The 20,436-nt window shown below is 48.6% G+C and overlaps 2 protein-coding genes across 3 annotated transcripts; both read right to left on the bottom strand.

Moving 5' to 3' along the window:
• Positions 1–1,333: 1,333 nt before the first annotated feature.
• Positions 1,334–14,647, bottom strand: TAP2 (transporter 2, ATP binding cassette subfamily B member). Its single transcript, XM_080805199.1, has 12 exons — positions 14,551–14,647; positions 13,616–14,113; positions 13,411–13,525; positions 12,054–12,184; positions 11,566–11,771; positions 8,899–9,096; positions 8,657–8,785; positions 7,288–7,476; positions 6,955–7,128; positions 6,372–6,531; positions 5,899–6,035; positions 1,334–5,363 (listed from the first exon to the last, which is right to left on the bottom strand). The coding sequence occupies exons 2-12, from the start codon at positions 14,103–14,105 to the stop codon at positions 5,184–5,186; spliced, it is 2,109 nt and encodes a 702-aa protein (XP_080661325.1). The 5' UTR covers positions 14,106–14,113; positions 14,551–14,647; the 3' UTR covers positions 1,334–5,183.
• A 1,630-nt stretch (positions 14,648–16,277) lies between these two features.
• Positions 16,278–20,254, bottom strand: PSMB8 (proteasome 20S subunit beta 8). Of its 2 annotated transcripts, XM_080805213.1 has the most exons (7): positions 20,105–20,254; positions 19,437–19,589; positions 18,525–18,672; positions 18,252–18,363; positions 17,663–17,792; positions 17,090–17,294; positions 16,278–16,604 (listed from the first exon to the last, which is right to left on the bottom strand). In XM_080805213.1, the coding sequence occupies exons 2-7, from the start codon at positions 19,581–19,583 to the stop codon at positions 16,516–16,518; spliced, it is 831 nt and encodes a 276-aa protein (XP_080661339.1). In that variant the 5' UTR covers positions 19,584–19,589; positions 20,105–20,254; the 3' UTR covers positions 16,278–16,515. The 2 variants fall into 2 exon arrangements, with proteins under 2 accessions (XP_080661339.1, XP_080661340.1); XM_080805214.1 differs by lacking the exon at positions 20,105–20,254 and having other exon boundaries at positions 16,279–16,604; positions 18,525–18,654; positions 19,437–19,628.
• Between the last annotated feature and the right edge of the window lie 182 nt (positions 20,255–20,436).

Below are 20,436 nucleotides of genomic sequence, written 5' to 3'. Positions count from 1 at the left end.
CTGAGATCATGACCTGAGTCGAAGGCAGAGGCTTACCCCACTGAGCCACCCAGGCGCCCAAACTGAGTATATTTTTAATGTATTCTCTAACTTCCTCTTATTGACTTAAGAATTCTAAATTCTAACTAGTTAAGAGTTACCCCTATACTTTTTAAATTTTTTAATTTAAATTCAATTTAATTAACATAGCCTACCTTATTAGTTTCAGAGGTAGAATTTAGTGATTCGTCAGTTGCATATAACACCCAACACTTGGGGCGCCTGGGTGGCTCAGTTGGTTAAAGCCTCTGCCTTCGACTCAGGTCATGATCTCAGAGTCCTGGGATCGAGCCCTGCATCGAGCCCTGCATCGGGCTCTCTGCTCAGCAGGGAGCCTGCTTCCTCCTCTCTCCGCCTGCCTCTCTGCCTACTTGTGATCTCTCTCTGTCGAATAAATAAATAAAATCTTTTTAAAAAAATTAGAACAAAACACCCAACACTCATCACATCAAGTGGCCTCCTTAATGCCCATCACCCAATTATCCCATCCCCCCACCCACGTCCCTCCAGCAACCTTCAGTTTATTTCCTATAATTAAGAGGCTCTTATGATTTGCCTCCCTCTCTGTTTTCATCTTATTTTATTTTTCCTTCCCTTCCCCTGTGGTCATCTGTTTGTTTCTTAAATTTCACGTGAGTAAAATCTTATGGTATTTTTCTCTTATTGACTAATTTCGCTCAGCATAATACCCTCTAGTTCCAACCACGTCATTGCAAATGGCAATTCTTTTTGGTGGCTGAGGAATATTCCATTGTCTATATATACCACATCTTCTTTATCCATTCATCTGTCAATGGACATCTGGGCTCTTTCCATAGTTTGGCTATTGTGGACATTGCTGCTATAAACACTGGGGTGCAGGTGCCCCTTCGGATCACTGTAGTTCTATCTTTTGGGGTAAATATCTAGTAGTGCAATTGCTGGGTCATAGGGTAACTCTATTTTTACCCCTACATTTTTAACATAATTTTAAACTGGGAACATCCGAAGTTAAACTCTACCCCCCTTCCAAATAAAACAAAGGCTTTAGAATGTTTTACTTTATTGCCTCATTCTCATGTTGTGATTGTTCTATTGTGCTCTTAAATTTAATAGTCATATGTGTTCGTGATTTTTATAGTTATTCTTCATTCCTCATTCTGATTTACCAATATTATAGACAGATGTTTTGTTGTTATTGTTGTGTGTGTGTGTTTCTCATTTTTGTTTCCTGTGTCCCGATTTTTCTTGCTCAATTTAGTATGCTTCTGTAAGTGATAATAAAAGAAAAACAAATGACAACTACCATATGATGTCACTTTTTATTCATAAGATTGACAAAACCTAAAAAGCTAATTTAACAGCACTCCATGTTGATGAGAATGTGGGGAAACAGATAAATTTATATATTGCTGATGGAACTGTGCATGAATACAACCTTTATGAGGGCAATTCTGCAACATATATATACATACACTTGGACTCAGCAACTCCCCGTTTAGAATTTTACCCTATGGGTATTCTTGCACACGTGTATTCTAATGTCTACACAAGGCATTGCTTATACTAGCTAGAGACTTCAAGTAACCTAGCTACCCATCACTAGGAGAAGACAAGCTAAATGAAATACAGTACTTCCATAAAACAGAATGCTATATAGTCGTATATTTCTAAGTATAAAAAAACAAAGTTCAAAACAGTGGATCTAAGGACCTATCTGTAAAAATAGGGAACAAGAACATATTCACAAATTTGCTTAAATATACATGAAATTTCCCTAGAAGGATAAACATAAAGCTTGGAACATGGACTGTGTGCGCAAGGGGTCTTGGTAAACCATGGGAAGGATGGCAGTGAGGGTTTCCTCTACATACCTAGTTGGGGCTCTTGAATTTTAAACCCCATTAATATATTTCCTATTCACATAAACATATTTTTTAAAAAGAGACTAGTAGGAGGGTAAGCAGATAGAAGGAGTATAGGCAACTCTTTTGAGGAGTTTTGTAGTAAAGCTGGGCAGAGTCCACCTTTTCCAAGCTTTGTGAGCCAGACAATGTGCCTAAACCTCCATTTTCTCATTCTTAGAACTGATATAGTAATATCTGAACATAGGATTGTCTTGAGGAAAAAGTACAAAGTTATACATGAGGCACTTAGCATAGCACTTGAATGATTATTGTTATTGTAATGGCAATTACATGAATTGTAATAATTCATAAGTCCATAAAACTCTAGGTTCAAAACCCTGTATTTCCTACGATCACTAAATGGGCATCAGACTCAATCAGATGGGTGCTTTTTTGGCTCACTCAGCACCAAAAACCAGGAAGATCTTTGTTTTCCTTACTTCCTACTCCTTTCTCCAAAATTCTGACAACTGCACTCAGTCTCCTCTTGAATCACAACTGCCATGAGAACAGCAAAGGGGCTACCCTACAGTGGCTGGGGAATAAAGGACTTGAAATTCAATGCCATTTCCACACTGGGCAAAGCAGATGGGTTGTCTGCGGGCTCCAGAAAAATCTATGAGAGTTTCCTAAGGTTTCCCCTCTCCATTCATACCATCTTTTGGAAAGAGTAAAATATGACCGAATGGGAAAGATGCCGAAGGTAAGTGACAAGAAGGGGAGGTTAAGGGGCGGGCAGATCAAATGGTGTTGTGGGGGAGGCAGGGTGAATGAAAAGAACTAGAACTCAGGAACAGACTAGAATTACTCATATCTGTGGTTACCAAACAAACTACACTTGTAGGCTTTTGCCAAAGTTCCACACTTTGACCTCCAGGGAACATTTCCAGAATGTGTCCCTGATGTAAGGTCTACTTGGGAGTTTCCCTCAAATAACCAACTTTCCAGACACCCTAAGATCCTGAGGTCTGCTGCGTCTTTCTGATGCCCGTCTGAATGCCTGAGTTTTCTTCCCAGCTCAATCACTGAGTAGACCTGCAGTTTCAGGCCAGTTTCCCTTTCTATAAAGTAAGATTTGACTGCTTTATTATTTTTAAGATACCTTGCAGGCTTAAACTATTAGGTGTCATTATATTGAGGCTATCATCATTACAATGAGGCTATCAAAGAATTTTAACAGATCATCTTCCTCCTTGAGGGCAACAATTTCCCTAAGGTTGGGATATACAGGAATGATTATTCCCATTTTATAAATAGAGGAAGGACGTTTGGTTAAGAGGGAAAGGAATTGGGCCAGACTTGTCTCTCTCCACGTGGGTATTTAAGTTCAGTAGTATTTGAGACACAAACACCAGAATGAAACAAAGGCTAACCTGCATAAGAAAGCTCCCTTCTCTCACTTTGCCCATTCCCAACAGTTACCAGGATGAAAAAAAAGAAACCAAAACTGCAAAAGTTCCGGGTAGTTCATTGCTAGAGCTGGAAAGCACCTGGTGTTTCTGGGAACATGAAAGTTTCTCTTTCCTAGAATAGGAACCTTCAAAGGTAACTCCCTCCCAAAAGGCAGTAATGCACACAGCTCTGAATTTTCAGTGGTTGGCATGTGGAGGGAGGACAGAGAAAATTTACTCATTTGTGCAACAGACATTTGCTTATTGTCTGCTATGAATCGAACCCTGTGCCAGGTAGTCCATATAAAAACAGTAAAATATATGGCCTTCCCCCCAGGAACTCATGGTCTAGTGGGAGAACAGAGGGATGGGGGGATGAGGAGTTTACTAAAGGCTGTGAAAGAGGTAAGCCCTGGGGCAACAGAAGCACATGCAAAGGACACTTTCTCCAGACTGAGCTCAGAATGGAAGACCTGATCCGAGTTAAGCCTTGAAGGACTGGAGTAAATCATAAAGGGTGGTTCAGGAAGCAGCAAGAATACAACATATGCGGGGCGCCTGGTGACTCAGTGGGTTGGGGCCTCTGCCTTCGGCTCAGGTCATGATCTCAGGGTCCTGGGATCGAGCCCCGCATCGGGCTCTCTGCGCAGCAGGGAGCCTGCTTCCCTTCCTCTCTCTCTCTGCCTGCCTCTGCCTACTTGTGATCTCTGTCAAATAAATGAATAAAATCTTTAAAAAAAAAAAAAAAGAATACAACATACGCAAAGGCGCACAGGGATAAGGAGGGCAGGAAGTTTGCGGTGGGAGCTTAATGCAACAGGGAAGGGTGCTGCAAATGAGCTGCACAACCTCGCATGCTGTGAGGAAGATCTGAGCAGAAATGAAGGAAGAGCTTGAAGGACTTTACGGAAGTGACATCATCTCATGTGTCTGCAAAAGAAAAATGACTTCAGGAAGAACGGCTGGAAGAGCTGAGCCAATGATGGGGAAACCTCTTTGGTGATGAGATCATCTAAGACTAAATGAAAGTTATAATAACCACGAGACTAGAAAGTAGGCAGCGAATTCAGAGCTCTTTACTGGATCTGAGTATGAATTCAAGATTATGAACACATGACATCATATAATTTACTGGTTGAGGTTATGGACTCAGGGGTCAGGCTTGGATTCAACTCCAACTCGACCCCTGTGTACCCTTGGAAAAGTTATTTAACCTCTTTGAGACTCAGTTTCCTCACCTGTAAGATGGGGATAATAATAACCAACTACATAGGCTTAAGGAAAAGGACTAAATATGATAATGCCTGAAAAACATTTAGCATAGTTCCTATCATATTAAAACTCAATAAATGGTAGATATTATCAGTGTTTCATTAACACTGTTAATTAGGAAACAGTGCTCTACCCCTCCATATCCTAGCTTCCCCCAAAATATCAGATATCAGTGTGAAAGGGGAAAGACACAGAAAGGCAACCTCATGAATATTTACATCACACTGGCTAATATTTATCTCAAAGAACAGATTAAGACACAGGTTGCTAGCAAAACAGTAGCTATGGTCACCTCTGGGAGGTGAAACTAGGGTTAGTTTTACTTTTCTCTATGTATACGTGCTATTTACATAATAAGGAAAATGTACTTTAAATAGATGTATTATGCCACAATACTCAGCACCAGGGAAATGAAGATCTTGGAAACAGATAGCATTCCCCTTTCTCCCACCCCCGGTCAGCACACGTCCAAACTTCCACCATGCCAATAGCTCTAGGAACAACTACCCAGCAGCACAAGCCCAGGGAAACTCCCAGCACAAGCTACATTGGATCATGGAGATGACCACTGGAAGGGCCCCGTGTCCCCGGGTTCTCAGTCCTCCAGGAGCTGCTGCACCAGGCGGGAATAGAGGTCCTGGCCCTCCATGAGCTCTGAGTGCTCCCGCAGCTCACCCTGCCTGAGCACCAGGACCTGGTCCGCACTCTGCACCGTCTGCAGCCTGTGAGCAATCACCAGCACTGTTCGGTCCCCGTGGGATTTCCAGTCCTGCAGCTGAAGGGGGAGGATCATAATGCCTCAGAAGGGTAAGAAGAGGAGTGCCCGGGTGGCTCAGTGGGTTAAGGGTCTGTTTTAGGCTCAGGTTATAATCCCAGGGTCCTGGGACCAAGCCCTGTGTCAGAGGGCCTGCTTCTCCCTCTCCCTCTGCTGCCCACCCTGCCTGAGCTCTTTCACTTGCTCTCACTCTTTCTCTCTCAAGTAAATAAAATCTTTAAAAAAAAATAAGAACAGGATGGGCACCATATCGCAAGTGGACAATATCTCTTGTGGCACAGGGTAAAGAAGACGTGAACGATGAGAAAGACGACAGTCTGTGCTGCCCTTCTCTCAGCTGTCCCGCTGTAAAGGGAACTGGGGAAAAGGAGGGGCTCTTCCCACACCCCATACTCTCCATTCCACTCCCCACCCCCTGAGAAAGCACAGAAAGTCTTCCACTAGTGGGCCATTCGTCTTCCTCTGCCCAATTCTGCATATGCTGGTCCTTCAACCATGAGCCTCAGGTCCCACTGCCTGCCGCCCCAGTACTCACAGCCTGCTCACACTGGACGTCCAGAGCACTGGTGGCTTCATCCAGGATGAGGACTCGTGGGTCCCGCACAAGGGCCCGGGCAATGGCCAGACACTGCTTCTGTCCCACAGCCAGCTGGTTCCCTTTCTCCCCTACCTCTGAGGAATCCGAGAAATACCTTTTCTCAGACACGAGTGGCCACGACAGCATCCTCCCCACGAGCAGGGACAAGCGCACAGCTGGTCTTTCCACCAGCACCCATGAGGAGGCATGAGAGCCTATGTCAGGAGGGCAGGGGTGGACACCTGCTGAGGCTGCCCCAAGAGAGGGAGCACTACTACCCCGGGGGGCTGTCTCCCAATCGGGACCGCAACTAGAGAACTCCCGGTGCCAGGGAAGGCAGGAAAGTGGGAGCCAAGCACGGGGCAAGGAAACAGCAGACACAACCCGCACCCCCAGGAAGCAGCTCCAGCTCCTCTTCTGAAGGAAGGTACCTGTATTCAGTCCGTGCTCCAACTCCTGTATGAAGCCGTGGGCATTGGCGGCCTGGGCAGCTGCCATCACCTTCTCATCACTGCAGCTCTTCAGCCCGTAAGCAATGTTGTCCCTCACAGAACCGGAGAAGAGCACAGGCTCCTGCCCCACCGAAGTCACCTGTGCAGAGGGGATGGGAGGAGGGGAGGGTGTGTCAGCCCCCCCGTGGCAAGGATCCTCTTCCTCCTGGTCTAGCTCCCTTAGAATGGGTTCCTTGTGGGGCACCTGGGTGGCTCAGTGGGTTAAGCCTCTGCCTTCGGCTCAGGTCATGATCTCAGGGTCCTGGGATCGAGTCCCGCATTGGGCTCTCTGCTCATTGGGGAGCCTGCTTCCTTCTCTCTCTCTCTCTCTCTCTCTGCCTGCCTCTCTGCCTACTTGTGATCTCTCTGTCAAATAAATAAATTCTTTGGGAAAAAAAAAAAAAAAAAGAATGGGCTCCTTGTGCTTCTTCCCACGGATCGCCCAAGCTCTCTGCACATGCTTCTTCCCTCCTATCTCCTGTCCCTCTTCCTCACCGCACCCCCTCTGCCTACCACCACCCACCTCTCGGTGCAGGTAGCAGTGCTCGTACTCGGAGATGGGCTTCCCATCCAGCAGCAGCCGTCCCCCGGTGGGCTGGTACAGATTCTGCAGCAAGGCAGCCACTGTGCTCTTCCCGGACCCATTGGGCCCCACCAGAGCCGTCATCTGACCAGGGCGTAGAGTGAACGTCAGCCCCTAGAAAAGCCGAGAAACAGTCAGAGGCTTGCCTCACGGCCCTTGCCTTCTGGTTCTGTCGGGGGGAGGATCAACCTCTCAGAGACAAAGGATCTACTACAGGCCATGCCGCCTGGGAGCCAAGGTCCGGGTTCCTTCCCTGCGGCCCCTCTCAGGCACCTTGAGCACAGGCTGGTCGGGGCGGTTGGGATACGCGAAAGAGACGTCTTGGAATTCCACCAGCCCCCGCAGAGTGGGAGGGGCCAGCGTCCCGGGCGGAGGCTGCTTTGGCTTCCGATCCAGGTACTCAAACACCTTCTCCGCAGCCCCGACGTTGCTGAGCATATCGCCGCACATGTAAACCAGGGTCTGGAAAACAGGAACGGAGGGGTCAGCTCCCCAAATGCAGCTTCACCAGAAACCAGCTCCCCAGCTCTTCGCACGCTCCCTGCCACACTCTGTCCAGGTCAGGCTTGCTAGCAGTGTTCGTACTCAGAGATGGGCCCGTTCCTACTCGGAGGGGATACCGCCCTTCATCCGAAAAGGGTTCCCTCCCCCTAAATGTGCGATTCAGATGGAATTTAAAGGCAACCCAAGGCCCCAGCGAGCCAATCTGCAACGTAAAGGATAGAGAGGTCCGTACTCCGGTTCAGCGCTAATTCTCTCCCCAGACCCTCCAGTTCCCGCTCCGTATTACTCGTGCACCGTCCTGTTTTGCCTTAACTGGACAAGGAGTTCCTTAAAAGCAGGCACTGTGCCCACCTCATCTCTGCCACTCTAGCCACCAGAGTGCCTAGCACAGCTCTCCATACATAAAAGATGTTTCACAAATATGTAGGAAAATTATAAAATAACCACCAAGGTGAAGTAGCTATTTTCGAAAACTGGTAAATACAGGGAAACACCCAAATGTTATTCTGCCTTTCGTACTCAAACTGTACCAAAGAGTGGACCAGGATAAGTCTCCCTGGATAGATGTATTCCAGCTAATAAGTGGAGGAATGGTAGAGTGTCACCATCTTGCAAGCCCTAATGATTTTAATGGATCTAGGCATTGAGCATTAATGGCTGATGCTACCACAGACATACATGAGAGAGATAAATGTAATATAGACACATATGTTACATGTACGAGACAAGTGGAAATATAATCCCTGTATTTAATAAATTTTAGGAACTACTATTACACTTTTTTGGTATAATAAGTGTTTCCTGGTTATATTTTTTAAATATTTATGTTTTAGAGATATACCCTGAGGCATTTACAGATAAAACTATATCTTGAATTTGCTTCAAAATAATATGGGTGGGGGTACAGTTGAAACAGAATGGCCATGAGTCGATAATTTTAAAGCAGGTGATGCGTACATGCAGGTTCATTATAGTTCATCTTTTTGGGGGGGGCATAAATTTGAAGTTCTCCATAATACAGTGAGTTGGGGGTTGGTTTGGTTTGTATTTTTAAGGGGCTCAAACAAAGGCCAAGGCCAAAAGGCCAGAGAGAAAACTGAGGGGGGTTGGTGAGAGTATGTTCAGGCTCCTGACTCACCCGCACATAATGGCCCATGTCCTCCTCATACAGCAGGAAGGAGAGCAGCCCGCCTTGCGTGAGGTCCCCAGCCAGGATCTGCTGCACCCCACAGTTCAGCATCAGTACCTGCATTCCCAAGTGCACCATCTGCAGGGTGAGAAGAAAGCCCTGAAAAAGAGTCCACCACACAGAGCAGCGGGGACCCCACTGCCTTCCCTGTCCCTTTCTGGCTCCTACCCCCAGCCACACAGCCATCTCACCCTCTGAAAGAGTAGGTAGAGGGCACGTTCCAGGTCTCGTCGCCACCACAGCTGCCTGCACCGTTCCAGGGCCTCCTTATAGAGATGGATCTCCTGCGCCTCGGCTCCGAAACTGCGCACCGTCTGCAGCCCTCCAACAGCCTCCCGCACCACCTGTCCTGCTTTCGCCAGAGCATTTTGGATCTCCAGAAGCAGTGCCTGCAAAAGTGGGGTGAGGGGTATAAGGGGCTGATGGGGCAGAAGACAGGAGACCTCCCCCACATTGTCTCATCCCCGTCCTGGGGATGCTCCCCCAATCTACCTAAAAATACCTAACTGTCCTTTTCCTCTCTTCCTTACATTTCTTTCCAGAAGAACTGAGAGTAGAGAGGGAGGGAACAAAATGTTACTGAGCTCTTACTGCCGGGTAGTATAGGGAATACAGGCTCCTTCATTTGCTCCTTCATTTAAGGGAATTCATACCACCCGCAGTGTCTGAATGAAACCAGAAGGGATCCTTTTCCTAAAGGGCCACAGCTAGTTAACAAAAGGTGGGCATGTAACTCAAAACAGATAAAAACCTAAACCAGAGCTAAAACCATAAAACTCTTAGAAGAAAAGTTCAGGGCAAAGCTTCATGACACTAGATTTGGTGATGATTTCTTGGAATAACACAAAGCACAGCCAATAAAGAAAAATTGGTCTTCATCAAAATTAAAAACTTTTGTGGGAGAAAACATTTCCAAATCATGTATCTGATAAGGCGCTAATATCCAGAATAGTGAAAGAAGTCCTACAACTCAACAAGTAAAACACAACCCAATTTAAAAAATGAGCAAAGAACTTAAACAGACGTTTCTCCAAAAAAGATATAGATATGGCCAACAAGCCCATGAAAAGATGTTCAACACCACTAGTCACTAGGGAAATGCAAATCGAAACCACAGTGAGCTATCATCTCATAAAAATTAGGATGGCTGCTATTTTTTAAAAAGTGCTGCATATTCGTATACAGCAGAATTTTACTCGGCCATAAAAGAGAAGGAAATCCTGCCATTTGCAACAATGGAACCTGCCCAGGATGGAACCCGAGGGCATTAGGCTAAGTGAAATCAGCCAGAGAGAAAGAGGAATACTGTGTGATCTCATTTATACGTGCCATCTAAACAAACAAACAAACAAAATTTCGTAGAAAAAGAGATCAGGGCACCTGGGTGGCTCAGTGGGTTAAGCCTCTGCCTTTGGCTCAGGTCATGATCTCAGGGTCCTGGGATCAAGCCCCACATTGGGCTCTCTCCTCGGCGGGGAGCCTGCTTCCCTTCCTCTCCCTCTGCCTGCCTCTCTGCCTACTTGTGATATCTGTCTTTCTGTCAAATAAATAAATAAATTCTTAAAAAAAAATGAGAGAGAGAGAGAGAGAGGGATCAGATTCGTAGTTACCAGAGACCAGAGGAAGGGGTGGGGAATGGACTGGAGGAAAGTGGTCAAAAGGTACAAACTTCGAGCTGTAAGCTAAATAAGTACCGGGGAATGTAATAAAGAAGAAACAAACAAGAAACAAACAGAAGATAAGTGCTGGAGAAGGACGTGGAGAAAACGAAACCCTTGTGTATTGCCAAGGGGAATGTCAAAAGGTGCAGGCGCTGTGAAAACCATTATGGCGGTGGCTCTTCCAAATATTAAAAACAGAATTACCATAACATCCAGCAATTCTGCATCTGGGTATATCCCCAAAAGAACTGAAAGCGGAGACTCGAACAAATATTTGTACACCCATGTTTACAGCAGCATTATTCACAATAGCCAAAAGGTAGAAGCAACCCAAGCATCCGGAAAGAGATGAATGGATTAACAAAACGCGGTCTATGCATCAATGGCATATTAGCCTCAAAAAGGAAGAGAATTCTGACATGTGCTACAACAGGGATGAACCTGGAGGACAGTACACTAAGTGAAATAAGCCAATCACAAAAAGACAAATAAATAGTGCATGATCCCACTTACATGAGATACCTAGAGTAATCAGATTCATGGAGACAGGAAATAGACCTGTCATTGCCAAGGACTGGGAGGAGGGGAAGTGGGGAGTTATTATTTAATAGGTACCAAGTTTCAGCTTGGGAAGATGGAGACAGTTTCTGGAGATGGATGGTGGTGATCCTTGCACAACAATGTGAGTGTACTTAATGCCACTGAATGGCACAATAAAAAATAGTAAAAATGGTCAATTTTATGTCATGTAAACTTTACCAACACTTTTCTAAAAAGAGAGAAAACAGAGCTGATACTCAGACTCAGGACTTCCTGACTGCACTTTTCTACTTTCTCTACACTCCACCCAAATTGATTTCCCCTGATTAGAAAGGGGAAAACTCTGCTTAAAATCCTCCAAGACAGCATTTTTAATCTTTTTGTGGGGAAGGTATGCCCAGACTCCTTTGAGAATCTAGTAGGAAGTTATCCTGTTTCCAGAAAAATGCTCCCTCTTCTCCCACTCTCCTCTCCCTCTCTCTCTCTCTCTCTCTCTCTCACACACACACACACACACACACACACACACACTTACATAAAATCCCAGGGCCCAGGGCCCTTCTCAAGCCTGTCAGAACTACTGCTCTGGAGGCTGAGAAGAGAAGACCTCTGGAAGAGCTTCTTCTGCCCTGGGGATTCCCTAACATCCCCACATACCTGATGGCGGACATCGTACACTTTTTCGGCTGTTATTGCCAGAGGCACCTTGAGCAGAGAGAGGAGGGCCAGCCGGGGGGACAGGCTGAGCATGAAGCCATACAGCCCCACCACTTTGACCAGGCTTCGCAAGAGCACGTTGGCGTTCAGAGCAAGCCAGCAGCTCATCAATTTGGTATCTGAGTTCAGTCTCGAATGCAGCTCCCCTGGGGAGGACAGAGCCATTGAGGAAACCATGTGTAAAGCAGAACACCCAGAGACTGCCCCCACCGACCATCTCCACTGACACAACCCCCTCTTCTAAACACACCCCTCACTTGCAGAGACCAGTGGAGGCGACCTCACTACCCCGTCCCGAAAGAGAGCTCAGCAGCTCCTTGCCCTGACACCATGGGTGTAGGTGGGAAGAGAGGCTGTTTACGGGCTGGAGGGTAACTGAAAGGCAAGAAATGTCCAGGGGAATCCCAGACCTGGACTCCAGGCCCCACCTGTCTTAGTATCCTGGAAGAAACTGAGGTCCTGGCGCAGAAGGGAGGAGAAAAGCAGCTGTCGGACCCGCACATTGACCCTGGACATGGTAAAGGTGAAGCAGCTCCCTCGGCAGCCAGCACACAGTGAGCTGTGGACGAGGGAAGGAACAGGGAACTGGGATGAAGGGGACACAGGTGCCCAGAGGGAGGGAACGAGTGAGAAAAGCAGAGGAGAAAGCACAGAATGAAAAGAAATACAAGGTGGGAGAAAGTGCACCGTGTGCACCGTGAGAGGCAGAAGAGAAGCAGGGGGGGGGCACGAGGGGGGCAGGAACAGAGGGAGGAAAAACAGGACAGGGAGAGCTAGATGTGGGAACAAAATCATAACATATACAAATTCACGAGTATCTATGGAGCTCACTCCATGCTAGACATAGGGAAGACCATAATAGAAATGAAGAGATGTCAAGAGAAATAGCTTATGGTCCTGCCTGACCCAGAACACACCTTCTTCAGCGCTGTTCCTCTACCCTCCCCCTCCGTCTTGGTCTCTTGCCTCCCCACCCCAAAGTCCTCCTTTCTACTTTACTCCGGGAACTGCAGCCATGAATTCCCTTGCCCTCTTCTCTGGAGCCCCAGAGACATGCTGTTCCCTCACCTTTATTGTCCCTGGAGTTGAGAATTCCTCTTAGGCCAACCATTTATACAATAAAATTTAAAGGAAAAATGGGAAAGATAGAAGCAAGTATTTCACAAAATATGGTTTCCATGTTTAGAAGGCTGTTGGGATAGTCAGACATAAAATGAGGAGGGTTTGAACTCCAGCAATTACCGTGAGAATGGCCAGAAAAGAGCCACGGGAGAAACACTTTGAAAGCAGAAAACGGTGGGGCTAGTGTCTGAACATCAGAAAGGCATCAACAATACTGACAGAGCCTAGGACCCTGGTTGTTTCATACATGGGAATAAAAGAGGGAGCCACTTTCAAGAAGACCAGGAGGGAGTATGATACATTTGAAGGTCTGGGTATGTGGAGTGTGAGATAACAGTGGGTTGTCCAATGGCAATGTCAAGAAGACAGGTGAACTACAAGCCTAGAGCTGGGTGTAGAAATATGGGTCTGGAAGTCACTTCCGAGGAGCTGGCTTCAGCAAAGAGTAGCAAGTATGGATTGGAAGCATAATGTTGGGTAAATAGGGTGAATGAAAGAGTGGCTGAGTGTGTGAAACAGAACGGTGGATAAACACTTTCACACATATTCCGGTTTAAGTATTTTATGCTTCGTGTACTAAAGGATCTGAAAACAGAGTCAGGAAATGGAGGGCCCCCGTAAAGATGTGAGGCTAGCAAATGAACCCAATTAAGCATCACCTACCTGCCAATGGAGAAGAGACACATGAAAAAGATGGCGCTGGCAAAGGCATCAGGGTCAAAATCACCTCTCAGGATGTCAATGACATGACCCGAATAGTAAGGGATGAATGTCTCACCTGAAAGCGGTATGGAGGAGAACAGATGAACATGCTGGCACCAGGGACCTTTGCCCACCTCCGATTCCCAATGCCCCCTTCCGGACTCACCCAACACGGCAACGATAAGGAAGCAGAAGGCTGCAATGAGATAGGGCAGGTCTGGCCAGGAGAGCTTCAGCAGCCTCCACATCAAGTCTGTGTTGTTCTCCTGGCCCTGCTTCCTCTCCTGGGCTCCTGGAGAGCTCAGCAGAGCCCACATGGCCCAGCTTAGCCACGCAGCCCCATACCCTGCCAGCAGCCAGCTCCAGGGGGCTGAAGCCACTCTGACTGGGGGAGCACTCAAGGCCCCTGGGACCAGGGCCCTCAGGGAGAGAAACAGCGGGGTCCCCAGGCAGAGCGTGGGCAGCAGTGTTCCCACCAGTCCCAGGAGTCCTCCCACCTTTAGCAGCCAGAGCCCTCCAAGTCGCAGGGTCCCCTCCAGCCAAAGGCCTGGAAGCCCCGGGGGGAGGAGAGCCCCCAGTGTCCCCTGAAGCAGCCAGAGGAGAGCCGAGTCCGCCAGCAGCAGGAAGGCGCAGGGTCTCAGATCAGAGAACCTCATGGTGTTATCTAGGGGGAGAAGAGGAATTACGGAGGTGGGGTCCCAATCCTCGCCCTATGCTCACCGCCCCGACTCCGCTCAACTCGTCCGTCAGCTTCTCAATTTACCCACCCCTACCCTGAATGATCCCCTGGGTCCCCGGTGCCCATCACTACGGCCGGCTTATGACAGAAGGCATCCCGCCCGTCATAGGGAGCCTCAGCCTTTAAAAAAAAGAAGGAAAAAAAAAAAAAATCTCGTGATCCACCCCCCGGCCTACGCCCAGCCCGCCGCCGCCGCCGCCGCCTTCACCGAGTTCCGAAGAGCCGCCCCGCGGTCCCTGCCCGGCTCCCTCGCACTCTCCGGGAGGCCAGAGGGCCGGGGAGTGGGGGCGCGGGGGGTGCGAATGGGTGGCGGGTTGGGATGCTTCGGTTAGCGCTCCCGGCTCCGGGCCGCGCGAACTCACCCGCGGCGGCTTCGGGACTGCAGCTCCGGGGGGACTTTCGTCTGCGTGCTGAGCACCGAGCGCTGAAATCGGCTCGCCCTGGCTCTCCTTCGTTTTCCCCTTCTGTCGGCCGGCGGCACTCTGCAAGCGGGGGCGTCCCGGCGCCCGCCGCTTTCGCTTTCGCTTCCCTAGACCGAGCCCCGGTTTCGGGCCGGGCAGCCACCAGCAGGGGACGCGCGACACCTGCCGCTCGCGGAAGCCCAGTGCCAAGCCCCGCGCACACGCGACGCGCCCCGCCCCTCAGGGAGCTTCTTGCACTTAGCAACGATGACTCTGGAGCAGAAAACTCCTGCAAAGTGTTTTAAGTTCATTAATTAAAACAAAGCTCTTTCAAGGAATGAGATGTTTTATATTTGGAGAACCGCTGGATTTTCTTGCCTTGAGCTCTGATCCTATTTTGAGAACTGCCTCTTCCTCTATCTTCAGCTCCAGTTTTAGAGTCTGGGATCAAAACCGAGCCAGATTCTGAGCGAGAGGCACTCAGGACCTCTTCTAAATAGAAGGTCCCAGACACTTTGACCGGGGCCTCAGTAGGTTTCCACTTACACAGATTTTGAGCGGAAAGGCCCTGATTCTTCACCTTCACCTGCCCTCCTCAACACAGCTCCCTGGGCAGAGCACAAGTTCAGGAGCCTCTAGGTGTGTGTTTCAGATTATGCCTCGGGGCACCTCTGGCATATGAGGAGGATGGACTTTGTTTCCTGGTCTATTTTAACACTGATTAAGGGGTAAACAGGATTCTATAGGTCCTGCCTGACCCAGAGCCCACCTATGGAACATGCTGGTTTGTTTATTCCAGAAGTAACTCGTCAGGTTGAAACTACCTCCCCAACTCAAAATACCCCCAAAGGAAGGACCACTTGGATTCCAAACCGCCTGTTTGAAAGGTTACTGGTATGTTTACCAATGAGGCACTTCTTGTTTAAAGGGAGGAGGTGTATTCGAAGTAGAGGATTATTAAAATTTCTCCAAGCTTGCCGTTCTGAGATTTGGAGATAAGGAGACTCTGTCCTTAATGGAAACAAAAGCTCCCCGTTCAGGGGCTAATTGCTTTCAAGTTTTTTCTTTAACTAACTCTCCCTAAGAGGGGACATTGTCTATGCTCCTTGCGTGATTCAGAAAAACTCATTATGCCTTTCTCATTTTCCTAACCTGCTTACTTTTTCCTCATATTTCCCTTTCCAAGGAGGGAGTCCTCTTTAGTCATGGTCCTGTCATCTTGCAATTAATTGAGCGTGACATATCATGAAATTGAGCCCCTAATGTCCATCTCTGCATTCAATATCCAGTGTCCCCAAAATGTTATTTGAGGTCAATGTACCACGTTTCCAATCACCATATACACGTGAGGTGGCAGCTTTCTCATCTGACTCTACAACGTCAAAAACAAGTCGTTCTAGTACCCTGCTCCCAGACACGCATTAACAGTGAACCACACAGGAGTCTTCAGGTTGCGTTCCTATAAAAAGGACCCTAACCTAAATTAAATGGCAAATATGTGTCTACAGACCTTGACCGGCCTTCCTGAGCGCACGGAGGGACGAGTGTGGAAGGAAAACCCAACAGAAATATTTGGTGAGGCCCCATTTCTTAGGTTGGGTCTCGGGTCTGTTCTCAGGGAAAGCCTCTCTATTTCCTGCCCCCACCCACAAACGCCCCAGCCCCAAGTCCACTCAGAAGCAACACAGAGGCATTTATAACCATTTTCTTTTATTGAGCTTAGTAGGGCACCCAGAGTGTGGGGTAGGGGGAATGCTCCTTGAAACAGAGAACACACAAGAGGGTAAACTCCACCCTATTCATACGGCCCACTGGTTCTCTCCCTCGGGGCTCAGGTTAAGGCTCCCCTTTCCTGGGGAGTGTAAACTAGCCCAGGTTCCTGAGTTGGCCAGGCTGTGCCAGAAAAGGCGTGCCCAGCCACCGCTGTTACTGACTGGTCTCCCGATACTGGTGCAGCAGGTCACTGACATCTCTACTTTCCACTTTCACCCAACCATCCTCCTTCATGTGATACACTGTGGGCAGATGAGAAAGAACAGGGAGTCACCATTCACTCCAGCAAGTTCCTGTTCATGGTGTTATGCGGCAGGTGACAATAACATACTCCCAAACATCCGCTCAACACATGCTTGATCACTGGAACTTCAATGCCCCTCTTTGGATGCTGAAAACCTCCTTCCCACACCTGGGCAGCTCAGTCGGTTAAATGTCTGACTCTCAGTTTGGTCTCAGGTCAAGATCTCAGGATCTAGGGATGGAGCCCACATGGGGCTCCACACTCAGCAGGGAGTTTGCTTGAAGTTTCTCTCCCTCTGCCCCCTCCTCTCACCCCCATGCATGCTTGCTCTCTCTTTCTCAAATAAATAAATAAATCTGAAAGAAAGAGAGAAAGACAGACAGAAAGAAAGAAAGATTCTTCCCTACCACTTTATCTCCTCTAACTCTCCCAATCTCAAATCCCCTTTCCCCATCTAGGGGTGTGGCAGCACAGGTCTCTTACTGTTGACAACACCTCCGGAATAGCTGTCTCGGTGGGTGGCGTAAACAATAGCCTTGCGGCCCAGTTCGTAGGCTTCTTCAGGACTGAGATCAGGTCGATAGCCACTATCCATGACCCCATAGGCATAGCAGTTCCCACTGCCAGTGGAGAACATACTTCCTGAGAGCCGAGTCCCATCTTCTCTTACATAGTAGAGTCCAGGACCCTACAGGAAGCAAGAAGTTTCCCTTTGGAGTTGGAGAGGGAGTTTTTAATAACATACAGGTTCAAGTGTGAGCCATAAAAAGTGGGTAAAAGAATAAGCATTACCCAGGAACATTTGAACCAGCATTTTAGTAACAATCATAGAACTTTAGGGGGAAAAAGTTGGAGTCAGCTATTTTATCCAAAGGAACAAGCTTACGGAAAAATGGTCCACCTCTGGACCCAGAAATAGTCCATGGGTATGCTGGAACCGTTCTATAACCTGGTGTTCTACGTGCCACGCATCTTATAAGGGAGAGAGTGGGAGTGTATATGGGGAATCAGTCTCTCACCCGTCATGGGAAAATAGGAAGAATGGAGAGCACCCACCTTCTTATCCCAGCCACAGATCATACTGCCCATGGAGAGGTCCATGCCCCGGTACTGGAACACCATGTTGGAGAGCAGTTTGGAGGCTGCCGACACTGAGATACGCTCCCCATTCCTCAGATAGTACAGCCTGAGTACAACAGGGCGGTGGGGGCAGTGGACTCAGAGGGGACAGGAGAAGTCTAGCTCTCGGAGAGCAGCCTGCTTGATGTGCAGGAAATAATTAAAGAGATAAGCATTTGAGAAGAATGGTTTGGTAGGATCTAAGGATCAGGGAGAGATTCGGAATTTAAAGTATCTAAACCGTATAAAGAAATCCTAGTAAATGACACCATCCCACCAGGGTTTATGACATCAGTGCTAAATAAGTGACAACTTATCTATCTGGCTTATTGGCAAGAGCACAGGCTGAGATTTGGGAGAAGGTTTTCGAATCAACAGAAGGCTGTTTTGTGAAATGCTACATTAACACCAAGATGCTATGTTAGCCCTGGGGGGGGGGTGGAAGGATGAGGAACAGTGATCTGGGGGTTCCAGGATCCACCACTGACCCCTGGGCTTAGGAGGGGGGATAAGAGGCCTGGCCTACCTGCACTCCTTGGCCAGCAGACGCTCCCAGTACATACAGTCCGCTGCACAGCCAGACATGGTCCCAAGCAGGTAAGGGTTAATCTCAATCACCTTGTTAACCCTTGTGCTGTCTGGAAGGAGATGGAGCTTTGAGAGAGTTGGATGGACCCCACAGCTCTCCCTGTGTATCCAAAATTAGTATCTGCTTCTGCTTTGATGCAGATGGGGGCCTCCTGCCGAGAGAGGGGCCCAGCTCCCCAGATCCTGCCTGCTGGCACACACACACACTCACCTACGTAACTCCCAGCCGTAGCCCGAGAATCCACTGCCACAATCACTCCTTGCTGGAACTTGAAGGCCAGAGTGGTAGTGCCATGGTTCATCTCAATCCGAACATTCCTTTCACCGTTCCCACCATGGGACTGGAAGAATTCAGTGGGCTGATTAGAGAGAAAAGGTAGACAAAGGGGCACTGAAAACTTCTGAAACACAAGGCTCCAGAAAAGGTTTCACAAGAGTCTAGGAGTGAGGAGATGGGCAGAAATTCTCCAACCGTGAATAACCGAAACAGTTAATAACCAATCTCTACCAGGATCTGACTTGGGAGAAGGAAAAGAGACAAGCACATGACACCAACCTCTTCCATCTTGCAGCACAATAGATATGAAAGGAAATAAACGTTCACCATAAGTAAACATTTTAAGGGCGACTTTAATGCACTTTTTCTTTCCATTCATAGGTCATTTTACACTCACAACACGTTTTGTTAATAATATCCTCATTTGACAGAAGCGATGCCCCAGACCTAGACGAAGTGATTGAGCCAAGACGCACAACAGTGAGTGGCTGAGAGGAGGCTAGCAAAGTTCCCCGGTTTTCCAAGGCCCATGAGAGCCCCGGGAGAAAGGCTTTGTGATTCATAATCCGTGTGTGGGAGAGCTGGCTGGAAAGCTCTCTTGTCTCCCTCCACCGCACCTCTAACTCTTTGCCCTAATCTGTACTTTCTAATCCTCAGGCAGGCAATCAGCCCCGGAGTCCCACGTGCCCTCCCTCCTCCCTGGCACGGGGCCCTGGACGTGGTTCTTCTTCACTAAAGGATGGCCCCCTCTGGGTAGTCTCAAGGGGACTCTCCCTTCCTCTGTGCCCTCCTCCCCGCCCCTCTCCCCGTCTCCCCCTCACCCAGGATTCTCTTTACAGCCCTGACCTGCATTCCCCGGGGGAAGGCGAACTCCGGAGACCGCAGAGAGAAGCTGTAGTGTCCAGGGTCCGAGCGAAACTGGCTTCCCAGGGTCGGGACAGCGCAATCCTTCCACTGCCCTCGGGGGGCTCCGCACACCTCCAGCAACGCCATTGTCGCCTGGAACCCAGAAATCGTCGGAGGAGGAAGCGAAAGCGAAAGCCCTCAGCCTTAAGGGGAGGGAACCAGAATTTTTTTTTCCACATCCCCCTGCCCTTTCCAAGAAGAGGCCAGTGGGCGGCTGGAGACCAGAAATATCATATTGGGGACAGGCTTCTTTGCTCAGCCGTTATGTTAGTTGGGGAAACAATGGGTGATGATAGACTGTCGGAAGAAAAGGAAAAAGAGAGGGAGCGGCTTCGAAAGCCCCCTCGGTACTGAGATTCCAGTGAGAGACACCAACACGCCGCCGGGCATCCTCTCAAACAGTTACGAAGTGGGTATGGGGTTGCATCTTCTAAAGGCTTCACCTTAACCAGAAAGCTGCAAATCAGCAAGAAGCTGGGAGTTGTTTCACCTCCGGGGCTTGGAGGTGTTCATAGGAGCATCATTTTATAAAATTGGGTGAAAGGGGGAGTATGCGGGGGCAGTGAGGCTTGAGGACAGGTTGTGGGGCAACTGGCAACAGAATATACCCGCGGAAGGCGGGGGGAGGCACCAAGGAGAGGGTGCAGTCTCTGAATCTTTCGACTTAGTCCCTCAGGACCTTTCCTGGTTCGACGGTCTCCCTAACCTAGAGCCACCCACAACAACCGCCCTTTCTGCCAGCACCTCCTTGCTCGACTGAGCACTGCGGCGGAACTCCTCCAAACCCCGCCTCCCCTTGCAACCTGTGTTGGCCTAAACTGCTCGGCAACTGTTGACGTCACACACCGAGGCCCTTCCAGAATGGAAGAGATTTACTAGACAACCCCGCCCACTACGCTGAAATTACCCCGGCAGGTGTCTCTTCTGAGCCGGGTGAGCT

Source organism: Martes martes (genome assembly GCF_963455335.1).
Source record: "Martes martes genome assembly, chromosome: 6".
NCBI lineage: Eukaryota > Metazoa > Chordata > Mammalia > Carnivora > Mustelidae > Martes > Martes martes.
Note: the sequence above shows the minus strand (reverse complement) of the source record. Positions and strands in the feature narration are given on the sequence as shown.

Coding starts and splice junctions, on each gene's coding strand:
- TAP2 (XM_080805199.1), bottom strand. CDS start 14,105: ATGAGGTTCTCTGATCTGAGACCCTGCGCCTTCCTGCTGCTGGCGGAC. Junction 12,185..13,410: donor TGTCTCTTCTCCATTGGCAG/GTAGGTGATGCT, acceptor CCTCGTCCACAG/CTCACTGTGTGCTGGCTGCC. Junction 8,786..8,898: donor TCTACCTACTCTTTCAGAGG/GTGAGATGGCTG, acceptor CTCACCCTGCAG/ATGGTGCACTTGGGAATGCA.
- PSMB8 (XM_080805213.1), bottom strand. CDS start 19,583: ATGGCGTTGCTGGAGGTGTGCGGAGCCCCCCGAGGGCAGTGGAAGGAT. Junction 17,295..17,662: donor TCTGTGGCTGGGATAAGAAG/GTGGGTGCTCTC, acceptor TGCTTCCTGTAG/GGTCCTGGACTCTACTATGT. Junction 16,605..17,089: donor TTCCGGAGGTGTTGTCAACA/GTAAGAGACCTG, acceptor ATCTGCCCACAG/TGTATCACATGAAGGAGGAT.